Raw genomic sequence first — 22,107 nt, 5'->3', positions numbered from 1 at the left:
AAATTTTTGGGAACACTATTCATAAAATAAATGAATTATTTTTTTGTGTGTAGGAAGCCCACATTAGAAACATCCGTAAGTAAGTTTTTGCCTACCGACTTCCATTATTGTGGTTAGGTATTGTGATACCACAAGTGATGAATTTCTCTCCTATCAATGAGATCTTCCCGATTCTCTGTTTAGCTCAATGACAAGGGAGTTCATTTGGCTCCGTAAGGTGCTTCCATACACCGAAAAAATCCGTAGTTAAACTAATTTTCCCCTTTTTACGTATGTCTCAAACATTTTTGAATTCAACGTGGATATAAAGTTGTAATTACGTGAGTTTAGTTAAAAAGTACAACAGGACATTAAGTACACTTAAGTTACATTTTCGCACGACGTAGTTCATTCTTGCTATAAAACAGTTTACTTTTTTTCTGCGTACATTTTTGTCATTTGAATCAATAAAAGATAATATTTTCGCTTAATTGAGTAACGCTTCGTGTCAGCTGCCCTGTACAATATGGTATGTAGGGCCAATATTTTTGCATATCCATAAGCACATATTGCTATATAAATTTAATACGATTTTTTTTAATAATAAATTAACCCGTATGAATATTTCTTCAAATTTATTATGCGTACCTTTGCATACATTGTTGTTATTAATTATGTTGGTCACGTAAAAAATACAATTTTTGGAAAAATGTTAATAATCCCAAAACAAAAAAAAGTTTCACTTCCTTTTAATTTGTATGTACTTGGTACTTTACTCATTGAATCTATCAATAAATTAAATTACTTCTTTAAAACTACTCGCTTAAGAAATTTTCTCTCTCTCCCTATCTCTCTCACGCACACAGCCACTTGAGTTGGGAAGAAATGTCTCTTTGTTGATTATTACTTGCATTCACAAGCATTCCCATATTTCATGGTGCATTTCATTAGGTTACCGCCATATTTTCTTATTGAATCGAATTTTTTTTTAGTTGTTTTTTATTTATTTTTCCATTTTCTTCATGTTTGCCTTTGCTATTTAAATATGGCCGCTATGTTGTTGATTTTCTATTATGGAAATAAGATGATTCAGTGGGTAAACCCATGTATGCTCGCTCCATGCATATTGAAAGAGTACAGTACATGGGTTTGAGGGAAATTTAAAGAAGAGAGAGCAATGCACAAAAAATTCAATATATTTATACATACAATTAAAGAAATGCGAAAAGTGGAAACCTTTAAAGCAAACAATGTTTTGTAAAAACAGCAAAACCTTTCGGTTGCACTACAAAACACATTTAACCGAGAAAAAAAAACTATTTACAAACTTTTAAATTTATCTCTTAAACAATTTTTTTTAATACACAAAAATTTTAATTTGTTCTAATCCACTATATGGTACTTACTTTTCAATTTGCTGCTGGTACTTTGCTCCCTGGTCCATGGTGGATCACCATGACTGGAAAAGTCTCTTAATTTCAAATAGCTTATGGTCAGTCTTATAATCGAAGCCTTATCCAATTGACTGGTTATAGCTGCGGGTAATGGTAACATTTTGGCCAATTCATAAAACTCGAAATTCTCTTTGCCTCGTCGTGAACGAGCTGCATCGCGGGATTTCTCTTTGCGTAATTCTAAAATTCTGTAAATGAATAAAAATAAGATTATTAGTAAGGGTAAAAAAGAATTAAACAATTAATTATAAATTAAATAAATAACAAATAGAGCCTCAATTTTTGGGCCATTTTTTCACTAGCTATTCCTTGAAATTACAAAAACCTATTTTTTCGTGTAAATATTCTAAGATTGTGCAAAACCAGCAGGATGTCTTGGCATAATCTTGTAAAGAAACTCCGTTAGGTTCACTATATTATCTTTTGGTTCTTCACAATAGATAGCCCAGCAGGAGATTCACTTTATGAGTCCTTTGACTTCAGTAGAATCGAGACAGCTGTACATGTGGAATATTATATCATATAATATCAATCATTTACTTGTTGTGAAGGAGAGCATCCTTGTGTTCTCTCAAAAAGATAATAGTATGTCATAATGATATTAAGATTACAGTTAAATATGAAGAGGCGTTTTGTATTGTTTTCTTGAAAGTACTCATAAAAATGATCAAGGACATTATTGTGTGTTTTTTTTTTTTTTTTTTTTTTTTTTTTTTTTAATTTTCTATGGTTTTTGGTATGACTTTGTATTCATTCAATTTCGAGGTCATAAATCGTTTTCACTTTCAATTGATATTGTTTTGTTTTTAGAAGTCCTTTAAGTGCGATCTATAACAAGGTGGTGTTTGCAGGACCTTTAAAGGTAGTTTATATACGGGTAATTTAAAGTAGAATGTTTACCATATAATAAAATACAAATATAGAAGAAGGAAATATTTATTATTATTAGTTTTAAATATGTAACAATGTTATTTAAATCGATTTAAAAATTAATTTCGGAAAGCAAATATAACATATATTTGCATAAATAACTCGAAAAACATTCGTCTCTTTTAGTTCTAAAAATTTCCCTCAAAAATGTTCAAGACCTCTGAACAAATAATAGACGTTATTCCATATATATATAACAGATGTTGCCTTGGTGATTTTCAAAATCCATTTGCATTTTTTACTGTAATATATATTCTTTTGTCATATTTATATTATTTTTAAAATAAAAATCCAAAACGTCAACCACAATTTTAAAATAATTAGAAAACTAAATTAAAATACAACAGAGTTTTTTTTTTTATTTTATGGCTATTACTACAGAAGTTTGAACTTGGTTTAATTTATATATACTAGGAAACTCCTTGGTGAGTCTTTCTGAACAACGAATGAAATGCATATTAAATTCCCAAGCAGGATTTGCTTTAAATTCCATACCAAAATCTTCTCATTATTATCCCATGCCCAATAGATTCCTTTGAACTATTTCCTGCTTAACACCTCTTAATTTTCTTTCGCTGATACATAATGCCGATGATGTTAATATGGATTTTCATTTCATCACATTTAGTTTAGTTAAGTGAAATGAAGATCTCCTCATAATACCTTGATCGATTGAAGAGGACCCATCTATTTTGTGTCTTCGAAGTCTGCACCACACACAATGAAATGTAAGAAAGACTAATTGCTGGCAATTAATTTTGACGAAGACATGTCAGCAAAAGGTCATTCAGTTAAAGCAAGTGTTCATTTTAAATTTGTGAGATACCTTAAACGACTATGACATATTCTCACATTAATTTTAACGAAAGATTTCTATTATTCTCCACAGAAATCTTGAATTTGAAGCTATTGTTTATTGGGGAAAATGAGTTATTACCATATATGTGTAACAAATTAATAAAAGACTTATATTGAAAAGAGAGACTTTTTTATGGAAAAAGACGGTTTATTGTAAAGATTTTCGAAATTAAGATGTGGGAAACTTTGCATGTGGATATGATGAGATACAAGGTAAAAGGTAAATTGATGTCTATGATAGTCTTTAAAGCAACCACTTTGAATCTTCATGAATCCTTGTACATGACGTCAGTACAGGGAATTTCTATCGCAAAAATTTTGTTTTCTTGCCAAACATAAAATCGTTGTCGAAATCAGATTCAGATTGCTTTCTAACCATTATTTGGAAAACAACAGGATTGCAACAAACATGTTACATGTTCACCGTTCAAAAATAATATTTTGCTCTGGGAGGTGATCATACTCCTTCTCACGGTGTACGTATGTAATGCAACAAAGTAAAGCGCTTTTTTTCATTTTATTGTTCTAGAGCAAAATACGCTGCGAAATGCACCAGGCGCGAAGTCCAATTGTTTGAGATCCGGAGATTTTGGTGGTCATTTTGCGTTAGAAATGAAGCGAGGAACCACCTGGTTGAGGAATATGATCACCCCAAACTTATTTTAAGAGCAAAATGTTAGTTTTAGATGGAGGACATGAAACATGTTTGTCCCAAAAATATACATGGTTGACGGAATCAGATACATAATTTCTGAGAAAATAAAATGGTTGCGACACACATGTTACCCCGTCCAAAAATAACATTTTGTTCTTGAAACATGTTTGAGGTAATCATATGCGTTCTATGGGTGTGCGGCATAGATTTTGATCAAAAATGGCCTTGGTAGGAGAAACAAAAGATTTATTCACATTTAAATGCTGAACGGCTCTTATAGGCGCTTGTGTTTTTTCCGCCAAATATAAAGCAAAAACGCTATCACGCTTGAATTCCATCACTAATAACCCAGCAAAAAAATTTGGAAGTTCTTCCAAAGGCGCAACTTTAAAAGCACTTCCAGAAGATGCACTCCCAGGAAGTTCTTTTAATTCCATTTTTTATATCTTGGTTTTTCATACTTTTAATGGGTAATTTTAACTTTTTTTGTTTCAAATAGGTTAAAAACATGGTAAGAATTCATAAAATGGTAGAAATCATTTAAATTTTGTCGAAAAAAATGCTAAATCCTATCTGAAAAAATTGTCAATTTTTGAAAATATTTGAGGTCAAACGTTTCCCACAAGCGTTAGAATCCATTAAAAATTTTAAAAAATTATAAAAATAATTTTTTGACAAAATATCACAGACTTTTTTAATTTACATCCAAAACATTGAATTCGGATCACACCTAAAGAAGTGATGCAAATTCAGTGCAACGGCTGTTGAAATGAAGGACTTCCATCCTATGACAAGCCCATGTTAAATTCATCGCTTCTGCGTCAATTTTGCTCCACTTCCGGATCCATAAAGAACATTTTCATTACTTTTTTGGCGACGCTTTTTTTGCTGGGAACTTTATATCTGAATGTAATAGATCAAAATGCTTTTATAAGCTTGAAAACAGCAAAAGTATGGTCACTGGAACACGCCTGTCAGCTGTTTGGCGAACGAAACGAAAGCAACATAAAGTTGGTTGCAATACAAATCAGCGACACTGTACATAGAATTGTATATCTTGGTGCAATATTAAAATTGTGTCATAAAAAATATCCATCACATTTTCTCAATAAAAATTTTGATTAAATTTGATAAAATAAAAACAATCATTTTAAAGTTTGATTTGTTCCCTTAACCCTTAATGGACACTGTATCTTTTAAGATACAACCAGGAAAAAAAAATCTTACGTCTTAAAATTTTTGTCAAATTCTACGAAATAAAGTTTGCTGCATTTAAAACATCATAACGCAGTTTTCCTGGAAATCAATAGTACTTCGGTGTAATCTGAAACCAAAATTGAAAAACAGTTTTTTTTCTACAAATTGGAAGGTAATTAATATTTACCAGAGATAAGAGTAATGTTGATAAAAAAATCTGTGTAAGGTAAAAATATAACTATTATCTGTTCAATACTAAAATCAAATTGTTTATTTTTAAAAAAAACTTAGTTTAATGCTTATTCATATTCATTGGAAATAATGAACATTTGCTTTTCATACTTTTCATACAATTACTTTCCAAAGTAATTTGTTGAAAGCCCCTTTTTTTGCTGGATAATAACAATAAGTGTTTTTCTCTGAATGTACATCGTTTAATGCTAAATTAAACCACGTTACATTAATCAAAATATTTAATGAAATTAAAATGCCAAATAATGATGTTACTTTCCTCTTCTTATCAATTGATGACAATTAAGCCAATTAAAACATTAAATTTTTATATTAAATAAAATGCTGCTGTTATCATAAAAACTCAATCGAATTTTTATTTTAAAAATTAGGACAGTAGATGATAGAAAAAAAGTATTTATAGCTTACAACTGATTTCTCTTGTATTGTAATGTGAGAAAACACAAAAGTTTTAAAATGTTTGACATCAAAAACTACAAGGCTTTAAATGTAAGACAAGTTAACAAGATTTTACCGCCATTGATAAAAAACACACAACAGCATACGATAGTAAAAACTGAATAGGGTTAAGCAAAAAAAAAACCCACGAAAATAGACCATCATAATAAACGGTCAAAAGGAGCATGACTGAAGAAGAAAACGAAAAAAAACACCGACACGCTGAACATTAGCATGTGGTTAAATTCATTTCATCATAGCGCAAAAAGTCAGCCACAAAGAGATAAACTGCTACTTGATTACTTTTGTTGACGGTTTTTGTAGATCTTCTTAGCTTTGTTTGTTATATTTCTTTATTTTGATCTTAAGTAAAAAAAAAATAAATACAACGAAATCGTTTGGGATTTACCGGCGTTTTTTTTGTTTAAGGTTTTCATTTCATTTAAAACGAAATTTGTCTTGAACTTCTTAGGATGATGATAGTGACAATGTATCCACATATATGGCTGCTGTATGTCTTATAATTTTTATATAAATAGTATGGACACAGGGAATTTTTTTTGTTTTGATTTCCGAATACAATAAAAAAAATTGTATACTCAGAAAAAATATAGGAATAACGGAAATTATAATATCTATTATTAAAGCCAACTAAATCATAATCGATTCAATAAAAAATTTAATTAGTTCCATTAAGTAGCATGATAGATTTTGACCTTAATATAGTTTAAATTGTATGTCATAAAATTTAGGTTGCAAAATCTTTCATTTCACATTTTTGGCATGTAAAAGACCCATTTTTTGCTCATTTCCTAAGAAAAAAAGAATTTTAAAGCAATCGGGCATACATTTAATGTTTAAATTTTTGTCAGTGCATACATTTCGTTTTAAGCCAAGTTTCAGTTTGTCAGTCTGCCCTATTCCCATGGTTGTTGTAACATCACCATAGATGCATATCATTTGCAGTATCTTGATAACTTTATAAGAAAGCCGATGCTAGGTTGTTTACACAGAATCCCTTCTTCTTAAGTATTTTCATGGACCCGTTTTTGGCCAGCTTTTGATTGTTCACTTTGTTTTAGAGCAATCGTTGTTTTTTTGTCCCGTGCTTAGGTTTTTGTTTGTTTGTTTTTTTTTTTTTATTATTAGTTTTATAGTTTTAAACGTTGGGCTTATTGAGATATATATTTCGTTTTTCCTAAGAATATATTGTTTTTTTTTTTCATTAAAGTAAATCTAATTAATCTTCTACTCGTAATTTTTTCTTCCCTTTTGTGTTTCAGTTGTTCATCAACTGTTTTAAACATTTTTGGGGGTTTCGTTTAAGTCATAAAAATATTTGTGTATAATTATCTTTTATATCCCAAAATATTTTTTTTTTGGAAATGTTTATGTGATGATGATATACCCCAAACAAAAAAATGCCAAGTTTGGAGCCAGTTTGGCACGGGCCAAAAGTTGAAGTCATCTTATTATGTTCATTAAAAAGAAGAAGATATAAAGCAAAGTCGTTAAATGATTTTCATAAGCATTTAAAATTAAAAATGGAATTCCTTTTGAGTGTTGGTGTCATACATGCGAAATCTAGCAGGCTTCGATTTTCAAGAGAAATTTCAAACATATTGATTTCTTCTAATGCAATGAAACAGACCAAAATTGCATTGCTTACTTGTATATCATATGTAGAAACATGAAAAGAATTGCCATTGATGTTGTTATTATTTATAAGAAAAAAACAAAACAGATTTGTGGAAAGGATATACTTCAATGCCTCACATACTTCATAATTGAATTTTAATTTATGAAGTATGTGAGGCATTGAAGTATATCCTTGCCACAAATCTGTTTTTGTTTTCTGTTTTGCGAAACCAGAATAGGGGGGATAAATTTTATAATAAGTCTTACGGCCATTTTCATGTAGCTCCGTTAGCCTTTAATTGCCAGTTAAATTAAAGTAAATTGTAAATATCTTCTCTCCGGTTAACTTTAACTGAAAAAAAAAAATTATCTGCAAAGTTCTTAAATGGTATATGGAATATATAGACATTAAAGCATATATCTCCGTAGAAGGTATACATTTTCATTAGCTAACGAAACACTAACGGAACTTCATGAAAATGCGGTTTACAATATTTTTTTATCCGTTACCTATATGTCGTAGAAGTAATTTTACTAAGGTGAATGCTATACAACGCAAAGAAAAAACAAGTAAGGAAAGTCTAAAGTCGGGCGGGCCGACTATATTATACCCTGCACCACTTTGTAGATCTAAATTTTCGATACCATATCACATCCGTCAAATGTGTTGGGGGCTATATATAAAGGTTTGTCCCAAATACGTACATTTAAATATCACTCGATCTGGACAGAATTTGATAGACTTTTACAAAATCTATAGACTCAAAATATATGCACTAGGGTAGAACACAATGTTAAAGGGTGATACGGTCAAAATTTGGTCAAGGGAAAACGCGTGTAAATCGATGAAATCGTTTATTTAAAAAATCAAATTAAATTTCTTTTTCAAGTTCAATTAGTATAAAATTCAGGAAAAATATTCAGTTAGGCTTTCGCTTTTCCAAATCCGAATTGCCGGGCCTCACGCTTGACACCTGCCATCAGATTTTGTACAGCCACCTTGTCCACCTTCTTCGCCGCAGAAAGCCAGTTTGCCTTGAACTGCTGCTCGTCCTTAGCAGTTTTTTTTGGTCTTCTTTAGGTTCCGCTTGACAATAGCCCAGTATTTCTCAATTGGGCGGAGCTCTGGCGTGTTGGGAGGGTTCTTGTCCTTGGGAACCACCTGCACGTTGTTGGCGACGTACCACTCCATGGCCTTTTTACCGTAATGGCAAGATGCCAAATCCGGCCAAAACATTACGGAACAACCGTGTTTCTTCAGGAAAGGCAGCAGACGTTTATTCAAACACTCTTTCACGTAAATTTCTTGGTTGACAGTCCCGGAAGCTATGAAAATGCTGCTTTTCAAGCCACAGGTACAGATGGCTTGCCAAACCAGATATTTCTTTGCGAACTTTGACAGTTTTATGTGCTTGAAAATATCTGCTACCTTTCCTCTTCCTTTTGCCGTATAAAACCCTGTCCCGGAAGCTGCGTGTAGTCGGCTTTGACGTAGGTTTCGTCGTCCATTACCACGCAGTAAAACTTCGTCAGCATCGTCGTGTACAGCCTCCGGGATCGCGCTTTGGCCGTCATATGTTGTTTATCATCGCGATTTGGAGTCGCTACCTTCTTGTAAGTCGATAGTCCGGCTCGTTTTTTGGCTCGATGCACGGTTGTAGACGATACACCCAGCTTATTTGCGGCATCTCGGAGAGAGAGGTTAGGGTTCCGCTTGAAACTACCGGCAACTCTCTTTGTCGTCTCAGCGGCTTCCGGTTTTCGATTTCCCCCCTATCCAGACTTCCTGGCTGTCGACAAACGTTCCCCAAACACTTTAATTACATTTGTAACGGTTGATTTGGCAACTTTTAGCGATTTTGCCAGATTTGCGTGAGAGTAGCTCGGATTTTCGTGATGCGCGAGCAAAATTTTGATACGCTGCTCTTCTTGCTTGGACGGCATTTTGACAACTGAAAAGTGAATTCCAAAATCAAAATAGGAGCAACATTCTACACACACACGCCTTCAAAATGAGGGGTGTTCAGGTTTTTTAAATGCAAAATTGAAAGAAATATGTCAAGTTTATATTGACCAAATTTTGACCGTATCACCCTTTATATCTAAATCTGAACCGATTTCAGCCAAATTTGGCATGTATAGCTACAATGCTAATTCTACTCCCTGTGCAAAATTTCAATTAAATCGGAGTAAAAGATTGGCCACTGTGGTCATATGAGTGTAAATCGGGCGAACGATATATATGGGAGCTATATCTAAATGTGAACCGATTTCAATAAAATTTGGCGCACTTGACTACACTACTAATTGTACTCCCAGTGCAAAATTTCAACTAAATTGGGGTAAAAGTCTGGCTTCTGGGACCGTATTAGTCCATATCGGGCGAAAGATATATATGGGAGCTATATCTAAATCTGAACCGATTTCAATAAAATTTGGCACACTTGACTATAGTATTAATTGTTCTTCTTGTGCAAAATTTTAAGCAAATTAGGTTAAAACTCTGGCTTCTGGGGCCATATAAGTCCATATCGGGCGAAATATATATATGGGAGCTATATCTAAATCTGAACCGATTTCTTCCAAAATCAATAGGGATCTATTTTGAGCCAAAACACATACTTGTGCCAAATTTGAAGTCGATTGGACTAAAACTGCGACCTAGACTTTGATTACAAAAATGTGTTCACCGACAGACGGACATCGCTATATCGACTCAAGAGCCCACCCTGAGCATTTTTGCCAAAGACACCATGTGTCTATCTCGTCTCCTTCTGGGTGTTGCAAACATATGAACTAACTTATAATACCCTGTTCCACGGTGTGGCGCAGGGTATAATAATAAAATTCAACTACAAGCAAAAAATTTTTTTCCAATAAAAATAAGTTAAATTTAGCGTTAGTTTAACTACGGAAATTTTTTTCTATGTGTGGATACCGTTTTTGGAAAACACTCCTCTCATGACGTTAAATATCCAATATGAACTAAAAGTGTTTCTGGTTTGAATGTGGCGAGGAATCCTTTTTTGATTTCTGTCAAATATTTGCTCAGTTTGACCGTACCGTAAGACATTTTAATAATATGAGGGGAAATATGAATATCAAATGCAAAAAGTGAATAATATGCAGAAAAATAATTTTCTTTAAAATTGAGCCAACGAAATTTTTTCATTTCCATAACAAACATTTTTCATTGGATCAATAAGCATTCATTAATAGTTATTTGATAAAGAAATCATTACAATAACGAAAAGTTGCATTGTTTTGTTGGTCCAATTTTAATCAAAAAAAAAAAACGTTAATGTTATGAAGCTTTTTCTATCAGTGTATTATGGAATATATGGTGACTAAAACCATACATTTTACATTGACTATCTGCAGCAGCGATGACAATGTAAATTAATTTTAGAAAATTGTAACTTAATTAAATTTTTTAATTAAATTTTATTATAAAAATTATTATAAAAGAAAAAAACAACTAAATATTTGCCAACAAATTCAAGAAAATTGCTTAAATATAATTTACTAAAAATATTTTTGTTTGTTGGAGAACATTTCGTATTTTAAAGGAAAATTGGAATTCGTGAGTGGAGAAATATCCTTAGCGCCACACAAAGTTAAAGATTGACGCATTTTTAGTAAAATTTACAAATTTTAGGAGATTCTGAACTATGATGTGGGAAATATGACTTTAACAAATCTTTATGCTTCATTTGTGTATAATTTTTTTTGTCTCTTTTTTAATTTAATTTAACTATCGTACACAAATTAAATTATTAAAGGGAAGAAAATATGAGAAATATTGGCGAAATTTTATTGAAGGCATAATAATTTCAATGAGTTCCGATAAAGTTAAATTGGTTTTGAATTGAATGGATTTTACCGTACACCCTGTCTGAAAATTGCTATTTATAATTTAATTATTTAATCAGTTGAAAGTTAAAATGGGGCACTATGGGATTAAATTTCCATACGGTTTGATCCAAACTGGATACTAATTCATAGTGTCTATCCAAAGGACCTGGAACTTATCATTCCGCAAAGATTAGCTAATCACTATAGTATTTTTCTGGCTGTAATATTAACAATTGCTTTTTAACTTTTCTTATTATTTCTATGAAGTTCTTTGATCGCAGCATGAGAATTTAATTTAAAGCAGAACCAAAACGAAAACTCAATTTTGTCTCTAAGACAAATTTCTTAATATTTAAGCGGCTTTGTGGTGATTTTCCGCTTGATTTCCTGTTTACATTCAAGCGAAATATTCGCACCTAAATATCAACGGTATGTATTAAATGGTTCATTGATTTTGGTTTTGAGAATGTAATCCTCTCCAGTAATCTGATTATTTGTGTATAAACAAAAATGCAAACCAAGAAGATTAGAGCAATTGAAAGTGAAAACAACAATGCAACCAAAAGGGAGGTTTTAGGAAAAACACGAAAATTTCCGCAAAGACAAAAAGCAACACAAAACAGGTAATGAAAGTCAAAACTGTAACTCAATACAAGTAAATGAAATTATTTAATTATAAAACAATTAGAATTGAACACATGTCATAGTAGAAGCGAAAAATTTTTTAATGCAATACCATGAAGAAAAGTTGGCAAATTTTTGAAATTTCATGGTTGTCTAGTCGAAATTTTATAACCTAAAAAAAATTATCTTGTTTTTATTTTTAACTACTCTAATTTGACAAATGTCGTTTTTTTTTGCATTTGTCATTTCAGACGGATGTTGGCAATTTGTCCATTCCATTCACCATTTGAATAAGGTGAAGAAAACAAAAACTCAAAAATTTTACACTATTAGCAAAAGTATTGACAGCCAATTTGTTAACGATTGATTTGCTTCGAAACTCAGTTCACCCATTGGAAGGTTCGATGTTGGCAATGTTGAATGGTGGTTGATGTGCAGAATGTTTTGCTACAAAGAAGATTAATTATTCCTGTCTAAAGATGAAGATGACGATGATGACAATGGGACAAATACTAAACCTAAATATGTTTTACAAATAACATAGACTGCGTTGAAGGATTGTCTCACACATCTTGGGAAACAAATTGAAGTTTTATTTAGAATTTTTTGCCATGTATTTACATGGATGTTGTGACAAGTGTAGCATAAATAATTGTTGTAGTAAATTACAAAGGAGTTAGAGGGCACAGGCAATGTTTATCAGAAAATTATTAACATTTTGTGGACTAAACAAGTGAGGAAAGTCTAAAGTCGGGCGGGGCCGACTATATTATACCCTGCACCACTTTGTAGATCTAAATTTTTGATACCATATCACATCCGTTAAATGTGTTGCGACCAATATATAAAGGTTTGTCCCAAATACATACATTTAAATATCACTCGATCTAGACAGAATTTGACTTCTACAAAATCTATAGACTCAAAATTTAAGTCGGCTAATGGTGGAACACAATGTTAGTAAAAAAAAATATGGGAAACATTGAAATCTGAAGCAATTTTAAGGAAACTTCGCAAAAGTTTATCGATATATATATATATATGTATTAGAAGTTTAGGAAAATTAGAGTAATTTTTACAACTTTTCGACTAAGCAGTGGCGATTTAACAAGCAAAATGTTGGTATTTTGACCATTTTTGTCGAAATCAGAAAAACATATATATGGGAGCTATATCTAAATCTGAACCGATGTCAACCAAATTTGTCGCGCATAGCTACAATGCTAATTCTACTCCCTGTGCAAAATTTCAACTAAATCGGAGCAAAAAATTGGCCTCTGTGGTCATTTGAGTGTAAATCGGGCGAAAGCTATATATGGGAGCTATATGTAAATCTGAACCGATTTGGATGATATTTTGCAAATTTTTCGAGACACATAAAATATTCGGATGTACGGAATTTAAGGAAGATCGGTTGATATACACGCCAAAATCAATAGGGATCGTCTTTGAGCCGAAACAGGACCCTATACCAAATTTTAGGACAATCGGACTAAAACTGCGAGCTGTACTTTGCACACAAAAATACATCAACAGACAGACAGACGGACAGACAGACAGACGGACATCGCTAAATCGACTCAGAATTTAATTCTTAGACGATCGGTATACTAAACGATGGGTCTCAGACTTTTCTTTCTTGGCGGTACATACAAATGCACAAACTTATTATACCCTGTACCACAGTAGTGGTGAAGGGTATAAAAAATAAACTTGGTGATTTAGGTTTAGCCTGCTCAAAAATAAATTTGGTCGATATCTGTTATAAAGTACTCCGTAAAGCGATGTCCTTTGTATTTGATTGTTTTTTGCCCAGTGATTGATTTCTTTTAATTTTGCAAACCATAAAAATCAAATAGGGCCTATTCAGGAGAATGCGGCAGATTCGGCCGGCGTTTCCATTGAGAATTTGGAAAAAGTAGAACAAACATGTCTTTCTAAATCAAAAAATCTATCTATATTGGCATAACACGAGAAAAAGATGTCACAAAACCATAAAAATTTTAACATTTAATGGTACAATCAAAAAGGGTCCACAAAGGTATCCTAGCATGAAGAAAGTGGTAAAATTCCCATAATGACAATGCAGAAGGGGCAGCAGGTTGTAGCTCAATTTAATCAAATTTGAGCGTGCCAAGACACGAGGTGTAAGATTGGTATTTCACTAAATTTGGGCAGATCCAACTTCATTATACACTAAACACAATAACGCCTGTTGTCCGTTAAGTACCCAGCAAAAAAAGCGTCGTAAAAAAAGCAATGAAAATTTTCTTTTTGGATCCTGAAGTGGTGCAAAATTGACGCAGAAGCGATTAATTTACCATGGGCTTGTCATAGGACGGAAGTCCTCCATTTCAACAGCCGTTGCACTGAATTTGCATCACTTCTTTAGGTGTGATCCGAATTCAATGTTTTGGATGTCAAAAAAAAAAATTCTGCGATATTTTGTCAAATAAATAATTTTTATATATTTTTTTTATAATTTTTAATGGATTCTAACGCTTGTCGGAAACGTTTGACCTCAAATATTTTCAAAAATTCACAATTTTTTCAGACTGGATTTAGCATTTTTTTCGACAAAATTTAAATGATTTGTACCATTTTATTAATTCTTACTCTGTTTTTAACCAATTTGAAACAAAAAAAGTTAAAATTACCCATTAAAAGTATGAAAAACCCAAGTTATAAAAAATTGAATTAAAAGAACTTCCTGGGTAGTTAAAATAAAGAACATCATTGGGACTACATCTTCTGGAAGCGCTTTTAAAGTTGTGCCTTTGGAAGAACTTCCAAATTTTTTTTGCTGGGTACTTAATCTCAGCGCAAGAGTATTGGAAGGGCAATTTACTGCAGTATAGAACATTCTCATAAACTAATGTTATCGAGCATGTTAAAATAACTTGTCGCAGTTTTCACCGCGACACCAGACACTTTTACAATGATGGAAAAAGGATGATAGACCGAACTGGTACGCATTTGGTTCAATAATATAAACAATGAGTTAAAATTGAATTAGAAGTAACCTTTTGGACTTCGAAGTTTCGTAGAATTATGGAATAAAACGCTTCATCTGTTCTGAGAATTGCTTACCTAATATATTTCGCAAAGAAATTTAATAATTAAAATAAATATTCCAGTTTTTAATTTATAAAACCTTAAATCAAATCAAGGCGATCCCCGAAAATATTTCGATAATAAAGCAACAGCGTATTTGCCTCGGAATTAATTACTATATTTTTTAAAATGAAGAACAAAATCTTTTGATGCAAAAATATGTTGGTGATGGGTTTTCTGTCTATGGAAGGAATAAAATATTTTTTTTTTAAATGAAGAACAAAATCTTTTGATACAAAAAATTTTGGTGACATTTTTTTCCGAATTATGGGAAGATTATTTTTTTCAAAATCTTTTTTGAGTGAGAAAAATATTATTAAAGTATTTTTCTAACATGAGGTTAGAAAAATACTTTAATAATAATTTTCTATCGATACCACAAAAGTCATAAACATTTTTTTTCTTTGTAATATGACTTGACCTCCAACATACGAATTGTATTCTTTTAATGAAAGAAATTACTGTTTTTTTGTCGATTAAGCTGAGTACTATGTTCAGTTTTCAATCTGAAAACCAGCTTGTTTTCGCGGTTACTTTTTTTAATTAACTAATTTAGAAATATATCATTATTTGCAATCAATTCCTTGGCTCTTTTCCATCCATTATTTGGCAAGACTCGATCAAAATATAATGGTCTTCATAAATATATTTGTACTTTTAATTTAGTGTTTTGGTGAAAAAGCCGAACATAGTACTCATCTTTAAGTAAAAAGGACTCATCAATATCAAGTTATTTATATTCCCTTTTCTTAATAATATTTTAATTTTATTGGTGATTTAGATTACTAACCCTGGTTCCAATGGTTGCGGTTGATGTTGACCCTGATGATGATGATGGTGTTGATTTGGCATTTTATTATAAGGCACAGCGCATAAATCTTGTGTTGGCACAAGCCATGAATGTGTAAAGGGCCCAGCACCCACCGCCGGCATACCCAATGAACCCATGGGGGCCATATGGCTACCGGGATGACCGGGAGTTTGTTGACGTTGATAGCCAGCATAATCCATGGCAACAGCTTGATAGGGTAACATGATCCAAAACGTAAAGATATAGGATTTTTAGGGATTATCTTGAGGTAGTAAACGTTGGGTATGGGACAGGAAGTTTATGTGGTTTTCGTTTTCTTTTGTTAAAATAGGAGAGTGATTAAACACTGCTCTATTTGTGTTGTGTTTCAAGTAAAATTTAACATTTTTCTTAAATTTTTTGTTATTGTGGCATATATCTAAGTAGAAAATATTTGGAATAAAAATTTATTTTGGAATTTTCTATTTAAGGTCGTTCACTTTCACTTTGAGTTATTCACTTTTTTTTTTGAGCCAAGAATTTATTTGTAGTTGTTGAATTGCCGGCTCTTCCTCTCCTTGTTTAGGATAAGGTATATGGCTATATTTTTGAAGGTTATTTTTATTAAACTTATCAAAATTCAAATTGCACTGTGTCGTCAATCGAACGTGTGTTACGTTTCTAGAATTAACCTCGGCCCATAAAATTTATCAGAGATTACAAATAAAGTTCACACGCGTCCGTCTGTCCGTTCACTCGAAACGGAAGTAGCCACCGAAAAATCCAATTCACTGTTTTAGCCTTTTCTTGTATTAACTGGCTGCCTGATTGTTTGGGTTGTTGCGGCTGATCACGTTAAACGCGTTACGTTTTTTCGATGCTGCTTTTGTTGTGTTACATTGGGAACATTTGTTGCTGCACAAAAATATTTAACGGATTTGGCACGTAATAGACGTTATTGAACTAAAGTCCAGCATCCGATTGATGTTACAACACTATACTGGTCCACAAAAAAACCAATATCGCACGGTTCACAGTGATGATGACGATGGATGGCTGGCTGGCTGCCTGGTTGGTGATGATGATGAAACTCACTCACTGATTATTTTACGAAGGAAGGAAGACATGTACACGCACTCACGATTTCAAAACGCGCACTCACGTTGAGGGGGCGGGTAATTATGTTATGCTACTTTGGCGACTGGTTAATAGTAAGTAACTATGTGTGTATGTGGGCTAAGGAGGTAGATACCGATAGGTGGTTAGGAATATGCCCCCTCTCTGAGCAATAAACTCCGACCAACTATGTTAAGAATGAAGAAACATGGAGAGTGTATCAGCCTTGTTGGTTTAGGTTAATACGAAAACTGTATAAAAATTCAGCACGAATCTTCTTCCTTTACGTTTGGCTATGACTGTGTGCGTGAGACTAGTACTTTTGTATCGGGGGGGGTTATTCGTTCCAACAAGTAATGCCAATCGACTTCGTAATACGAGCGTCGTACGTCCGTTGTTGGCAACGAGTACGTGCAGAATAATTCGAAAAGCCCACGTTCACGTCACAAACAAAACAAAAACCAAAGTGGAATTGAAGATGTCTCACACATACAGACGCAAGAAAAAAACAAAAAAAAAAACAGAACCATAATAACAAACGCACACAAAATTGTTGGCGACAGAGGCAATAGCCCATTTAGACATACTTTCGCACACACAAACGCACAGATAGAAACATCAGCAACGACCATGATTCTATGACAAAATTCCCAACCAAAAGATTTGCCATAAAAACAACAACACCAACAAGTAAATACCCTTCTTTTAACAGCTAGCGTGACTCTCTAGCTGTGCCACAATATTCATCATACGCACTCATATACCATAGTTGGTGTATGGCTACAACTCCTCTCCTTGTGTAATACAAAGACTTCTTCCCCTTTCTAAAGACTACTACACCACACACTTATTGCTAGCACAAGAGAGTAGAGGCAGCAATAGTAGCAGAGAAATGAAATTTGTGTATTTCTTCTGGGGGTGACATTGTTGACTCGGCATGCACAACACGAACAGTTACAAAAGCAACAACAACAACAGCAGTACAAGCCACTCTTAGTAAAGAAAAAACAAACGATAAGTAGAAAAAATATCCCATTGCTACACACATACATGTATAAACGAATAAACTCTCGCATCTCATGTACAAAGCCAGAAGCAGGAGTAAACGACCAACGAACGTGCAGTGATAACAAAACTCGGTAACCTCTCTCACACACACACATGAACTGTATATAACAACAAACTCTAGGCTGGTTGTATTCTAGTCATTGATAGTGTTGTTGTTATTGTTGCCAGGATTTCGTTACACACACTGAGCCAAAATGTACTCACCATTGCTTTGTTAGTGGTGGTTGGTTGTTGTGCACCTGACTTACCATTTGGTCATGTACTTGTCGCACCAGTAGCATTTTAAGCAGTATCACGCTCGCACATTACTCTTTAGACGTGAACATTCAAAAAGTCACACTCATGCTGAGCCAATACCAACACACACACAAGTAAAAACTCATCCATATAGGCTATTGTCTCCTGTTTTTTATGTTTTTGTTTTAAGGAAAAGAAATATACGCATGAGACTCAAACACGTAGTAATACTCTCATTTTACTCGGAAAGAGTTCTTTCTCATACAGAGTATGTACGACTGTATTTGAGTTGTGTGTATGTTCGGACAAATGTGTTGCAATTGAAGACACTTAGTCAGTGGCGATTTGTAATGGCCTTTTCGTTGCTTCTAGAACAGTGCTTCCCAACCCAATTTGCTTTACGCCCCCCCAAATATTTTTGGATATTGCTGTGCCCCCCCCCCCCCAGTTTCTTCTAAAAACAAGTTTCCTTTAAAAAAATGTTTACCCAAAGAAACAGAAAAATATGTATAAAAACAAAAGGGTTTTAATTTCAATTTCAAACAAAAAAATAACAAAAACAAAAGTTCTTTTAATTTCAATTCAAGTAAAAAATATAAAATTATTTAAGATGGATAATATTATTACAATTAATTAGTAATAAAAATGTAATTCAAGGACTAAAAAGGAACATAAATAGTCATGAACTAGATATGTTGAGATCAGGTTTACTAAAATAACATATATAATGCGAATTTTTGATTCGCTATTAATACTTTCAATTAACAATAACAATTTTAATGTATATAAAAGTGTGACCACTTAGTGGGAAATTTGGCAATTTTTCTGTTCATTAACTAGTTTTTTAACATTTGGTGACAGTACTGATAAAGCACATCTCAAATCATTTTCAACATTAAGGCAAGACCGATATTTTGACTTTATATTTAAAAGTGTTGAAAAACTTTTTTCGCATAGATAGGTTGACGAAAATTGTATCAAAACTTTTAACATGTGTGAAGACAAAAGTGGATACAAGTTCCGATATTTTAGCCAGAAATTTTCAGTTGTTAATATATCAAAATCATCTTTTGCGATTGAATCGTTTTTCAAATCAATAGCTTCTTCCTGGATATCCTCAGGTAGTACCATAACGTCCAGAAGAAAGGGATTACGAAACAGTTTGTTCTGCCAACAATCAGTGGTCATATCTGGAAAATATCTATTGAATTCACCCAAAAGTGCATCCAAATGCAATAGAATTCCGTCCAAATTTCTATTTTCAATATCCTCAGAATCTAATATATCGTTTAACCGAGGAAAAGATGTATATTTAGGGAAAGGCGATAAAATTCGTTTTTTCCACAATTTTATTTTTTCCATAAATGAATTTATGGAGTCAAGTGCTGTTAAAATATTTGTAGTTTCTCCTTGGAGTTTTAAGTTTAGGTTATTTAAAATTTCAAAAAAATCGGCTAGGTAAGCCAAGAAAATAATGGTATTTTTGTTTGTGAAACAATCATAAAGTTTTTCATTTTTGGTACTTAACAAGAAAATTTCTACTTCATTTTTTAATTCATATAGTCTTCCCAGCATATTTCCCTTTGAAAGCCAGCGTACCTGGGTATGAAACAATAAATTTTTGTGGTCAGCGTTTAAATCCAGACATAAAGTTTCAAAAAGACGCGTTCGTAGGGCACTGCATTTAATAAAATTGACAACTTCTATGGCACAATTTAGGGAACTTCTTAATTCGTCAGGCAATGTTCTGGCGGCTAAGGCTTGTCTGTGGATAACGCAATGAGTGAATATGATGTTATTGTTTTTTTGCTTGGCGTAATGAATAAATCCAGATTTGCATCCCGTCATTGAAGGAGCACCATCAGTACATATGCCGGCAATCTTTCCCCAAGGTATATCATTGGCATCCAAGAAATCCGAAAGCGCTTTGAAAATATCTTCTCCCTTTGATGTAGTTGTTAGAGGTTTAGAGAAAAGTAGCTCCTCACATATAGAATCCTCTTTGATATATCTGCAGTAAAACAACAACTGACAGGAGCAAGATACATCTGTTGTTTCATCACACTGCAGTGCAATTAATGGCGAGTCCTTGATGTGTTGAATTAATTGGGACTTGACATCACTAGCCATTTCATCAATACGTCTTTTTACTGTATTGTTCGAAAGTGGAATTTTTGAAAGTTGTCTCACTGCATTGTTGTCCAGCATTTTACTTGCAGCTGCTATTATGCTCGGTTTTATAACCAATTCACCAATCGTGTGGGGTTTTTTGTTCCTGGCTATTATCCATGAAATTTCAAAAGATGCTTCTAATGCTTTTTCAGCCTCCAGATTAAACACAGACGTAGAATTTATCTTCATATTTCTTAATGTCGACAACCTTGCTTCAAAGAAAGCAGGAGGTTTGTCTTCGTATTCTGGATGCAAAGATGACAAATGCCTTTTTAATCGTATTGGTCTCATTGCATCGTTAGACAAAATTTTGTGACAAATAACACATTGAGGCAAATTTTCATTGTTTTTTGCAACACAAGAAAAACCAAATTTAATATATTCTGTATTGTAAAGCCGTATTTTGTTCTTTGATGTCATATTGGAATGTAATTAAGTCATTAATTCGACAATATTTAATACGCGCAACAAAACCAAAAAACATATGATCGTGTGCATAGAGATGGCAAATTTAAACAGTGATAAGTAAAAGGTAGATAGGTACTAAACCGTTGCAAATAAAGGTAGTAAACAAGTAATAATGGAAAACCTACAACAAGCAATGCATGTAACTTCTACTTTTTCACGTTGGTTATAAATTAACATTTCGAAACATTTTATACTTTATTTTGTAGTATATTATTAATGTTTCGTCGAACCCATAAGTTTGTGTTGTTTTAACAAATTGAATGATACAAAACCTGCTCAACTAGAAATGACGTTGCGCCCCCACAGCAACCTCGTGGCGCCCCCCTAGGGGGGCGCGCCCCCCCATTTGGGAAGCGCTGTTCTAGAATGCAAATGAATGAGGCCTTAAAATCCATATGGTGGGAAAATATCTAAGTTATTTTGCTGCACATAAATTTTGAGTATAATGGAAAATCAATGAAGTGGCCTACCTTAATAAAAGTGGATCACATGTTTCATTTGTAATCGTATGAAATGGACCGACAGTTTTGGACTTAGACAATGCATTGACAATTATTTCGAAAGAAAAACGCATAGTAAAGAATGTGTATTTTGTAAATTGGGGACAAAAGGGAGTTTATAGTCGAAATTGGATAAAATTAGATGTTGGCCAAAACCGACTACTCGACATTAAAGACAAAGGGAACCACGGTGGGCCAATGGTTACCATGTCCGGCTTGCAAACTAAAGCGTTCAGTTATGACCGAATACAACAACAAATATTTAAGCGGACACTATCGAGAGGTGTCCAGGTATGAGCGGTTAATTGCAATGCGTTAATATAGCAAACGTCCCCATACAACTGTCCATTTTTGGGAGGTGTCCGGGTTTCCGAGTGTCCAAGGTTTCACTGTACTTTTTGTGATAAACGCTGATTCTTTTACAGGATGTGAAAACAATTTCATAAGGACTAACTCAACATTTTTGTCGATTTCCGGCCATTAAAGCACATGCAACCCATACATATTTGGTGATGAAAGTTTGAACTTTTTGAAAGAAATAAAAAAACTGCAAGAAAAGAACAATGTTTGCGATACCCGTTTTCCAAACGTTGTTTTTCTTTGCGTGTGGAAGCAAATATTTGATTTTATAAATTTTTCAAATTTTCGTCTAGATAAAAATCGTCGCATAAAAATCGAACGCATTTGTAAGCTAACTATCCACTCGACCATGTGACACTTATTCTCATCGTGCGAAAATTGAACGAATATTGTACTCCACTT

The 22,107-nt window shown here is 33.0% G+C and overlaps 2 protein-coding genes across 2 annotated transcripts in view; both read right to left on the bottom strand.

The window, feature by feature from the left end:
- The window catches only part of trh (PAS domain-containing protein trachealess), a 38,253-nt gene extending 20,973 nt beyond the window's left edge, over window positions 1-17,280 (bottom strand). Inside the window, 2 exon segments of the mRNA XM_075305365.1 lie at window positions 1,386-1,621; window positions 15,785-17,280. Of these exon segments, the coding sequence (XP_075161480.1) occupies window positions 1,386-1,621; window positions 15,785-16,029 (481 nt within the window). The 5' untranslated portion in view covers window positions 16,030-17,280.
- Window positions 17,281-17,753: 473 nt separating this feature from the next.
- Window positions 17,754-20,668, bottom strand: LOC142235827 (zinc finger BED domain-containing protein 5-like). The gene is made up of 2 exons (XM_075307084.1): window positions 19,221-20,668; window positions 17,754-17,892 (listed from the first exon to the last, which is right to left on the bottom strand). Exons 1-2 carry the CDS (start codon window positions 20,666-20,668, stop codon window positions 17,754-17,756), a joined length of 1,587 nt encoding a protein of 528 aa, XP_075163199.1.
- Between the last annotated feature and the right edge of the window lie 1,439 nt (window positions 20,669-22,107).

Source organism: Haematobia irritans, chromosome 4 (genome assembly GCF_050003625.1).
Source record: "Haematobia irritans isolate KBUSLIRL chromosome 4, ASM5000362v1, whole genome shotgun sequence".
In the NCBI taxonomy this organism is placed as follows: Eukaryota; Metazoa; Arthropoda; class Insecta; order Diptera; family Muscidae; genus Haematobia; species Haematobia irritans.
This window is presented reverse-complemented; position numbering and strand designations above follow the sequence as displayed.

Excerpts from the sequence above, each read along its gene's own strand:
- LOC142235827 (XM_075307084.1), bottom strand. The coding sequence starts at position 20,668 with ATGAGACCAATACGATTAAAAAGGCATTTGTCATCTTTGCATCCAGAA. Across the intron at positions 17,893-19,220 it reads TGGCTAAAATATCGGAACTT|AGTGGCTTGTACTGCTGTTG; the intron begins GTATCCACTTTT and ends TTCTTTACTAAG.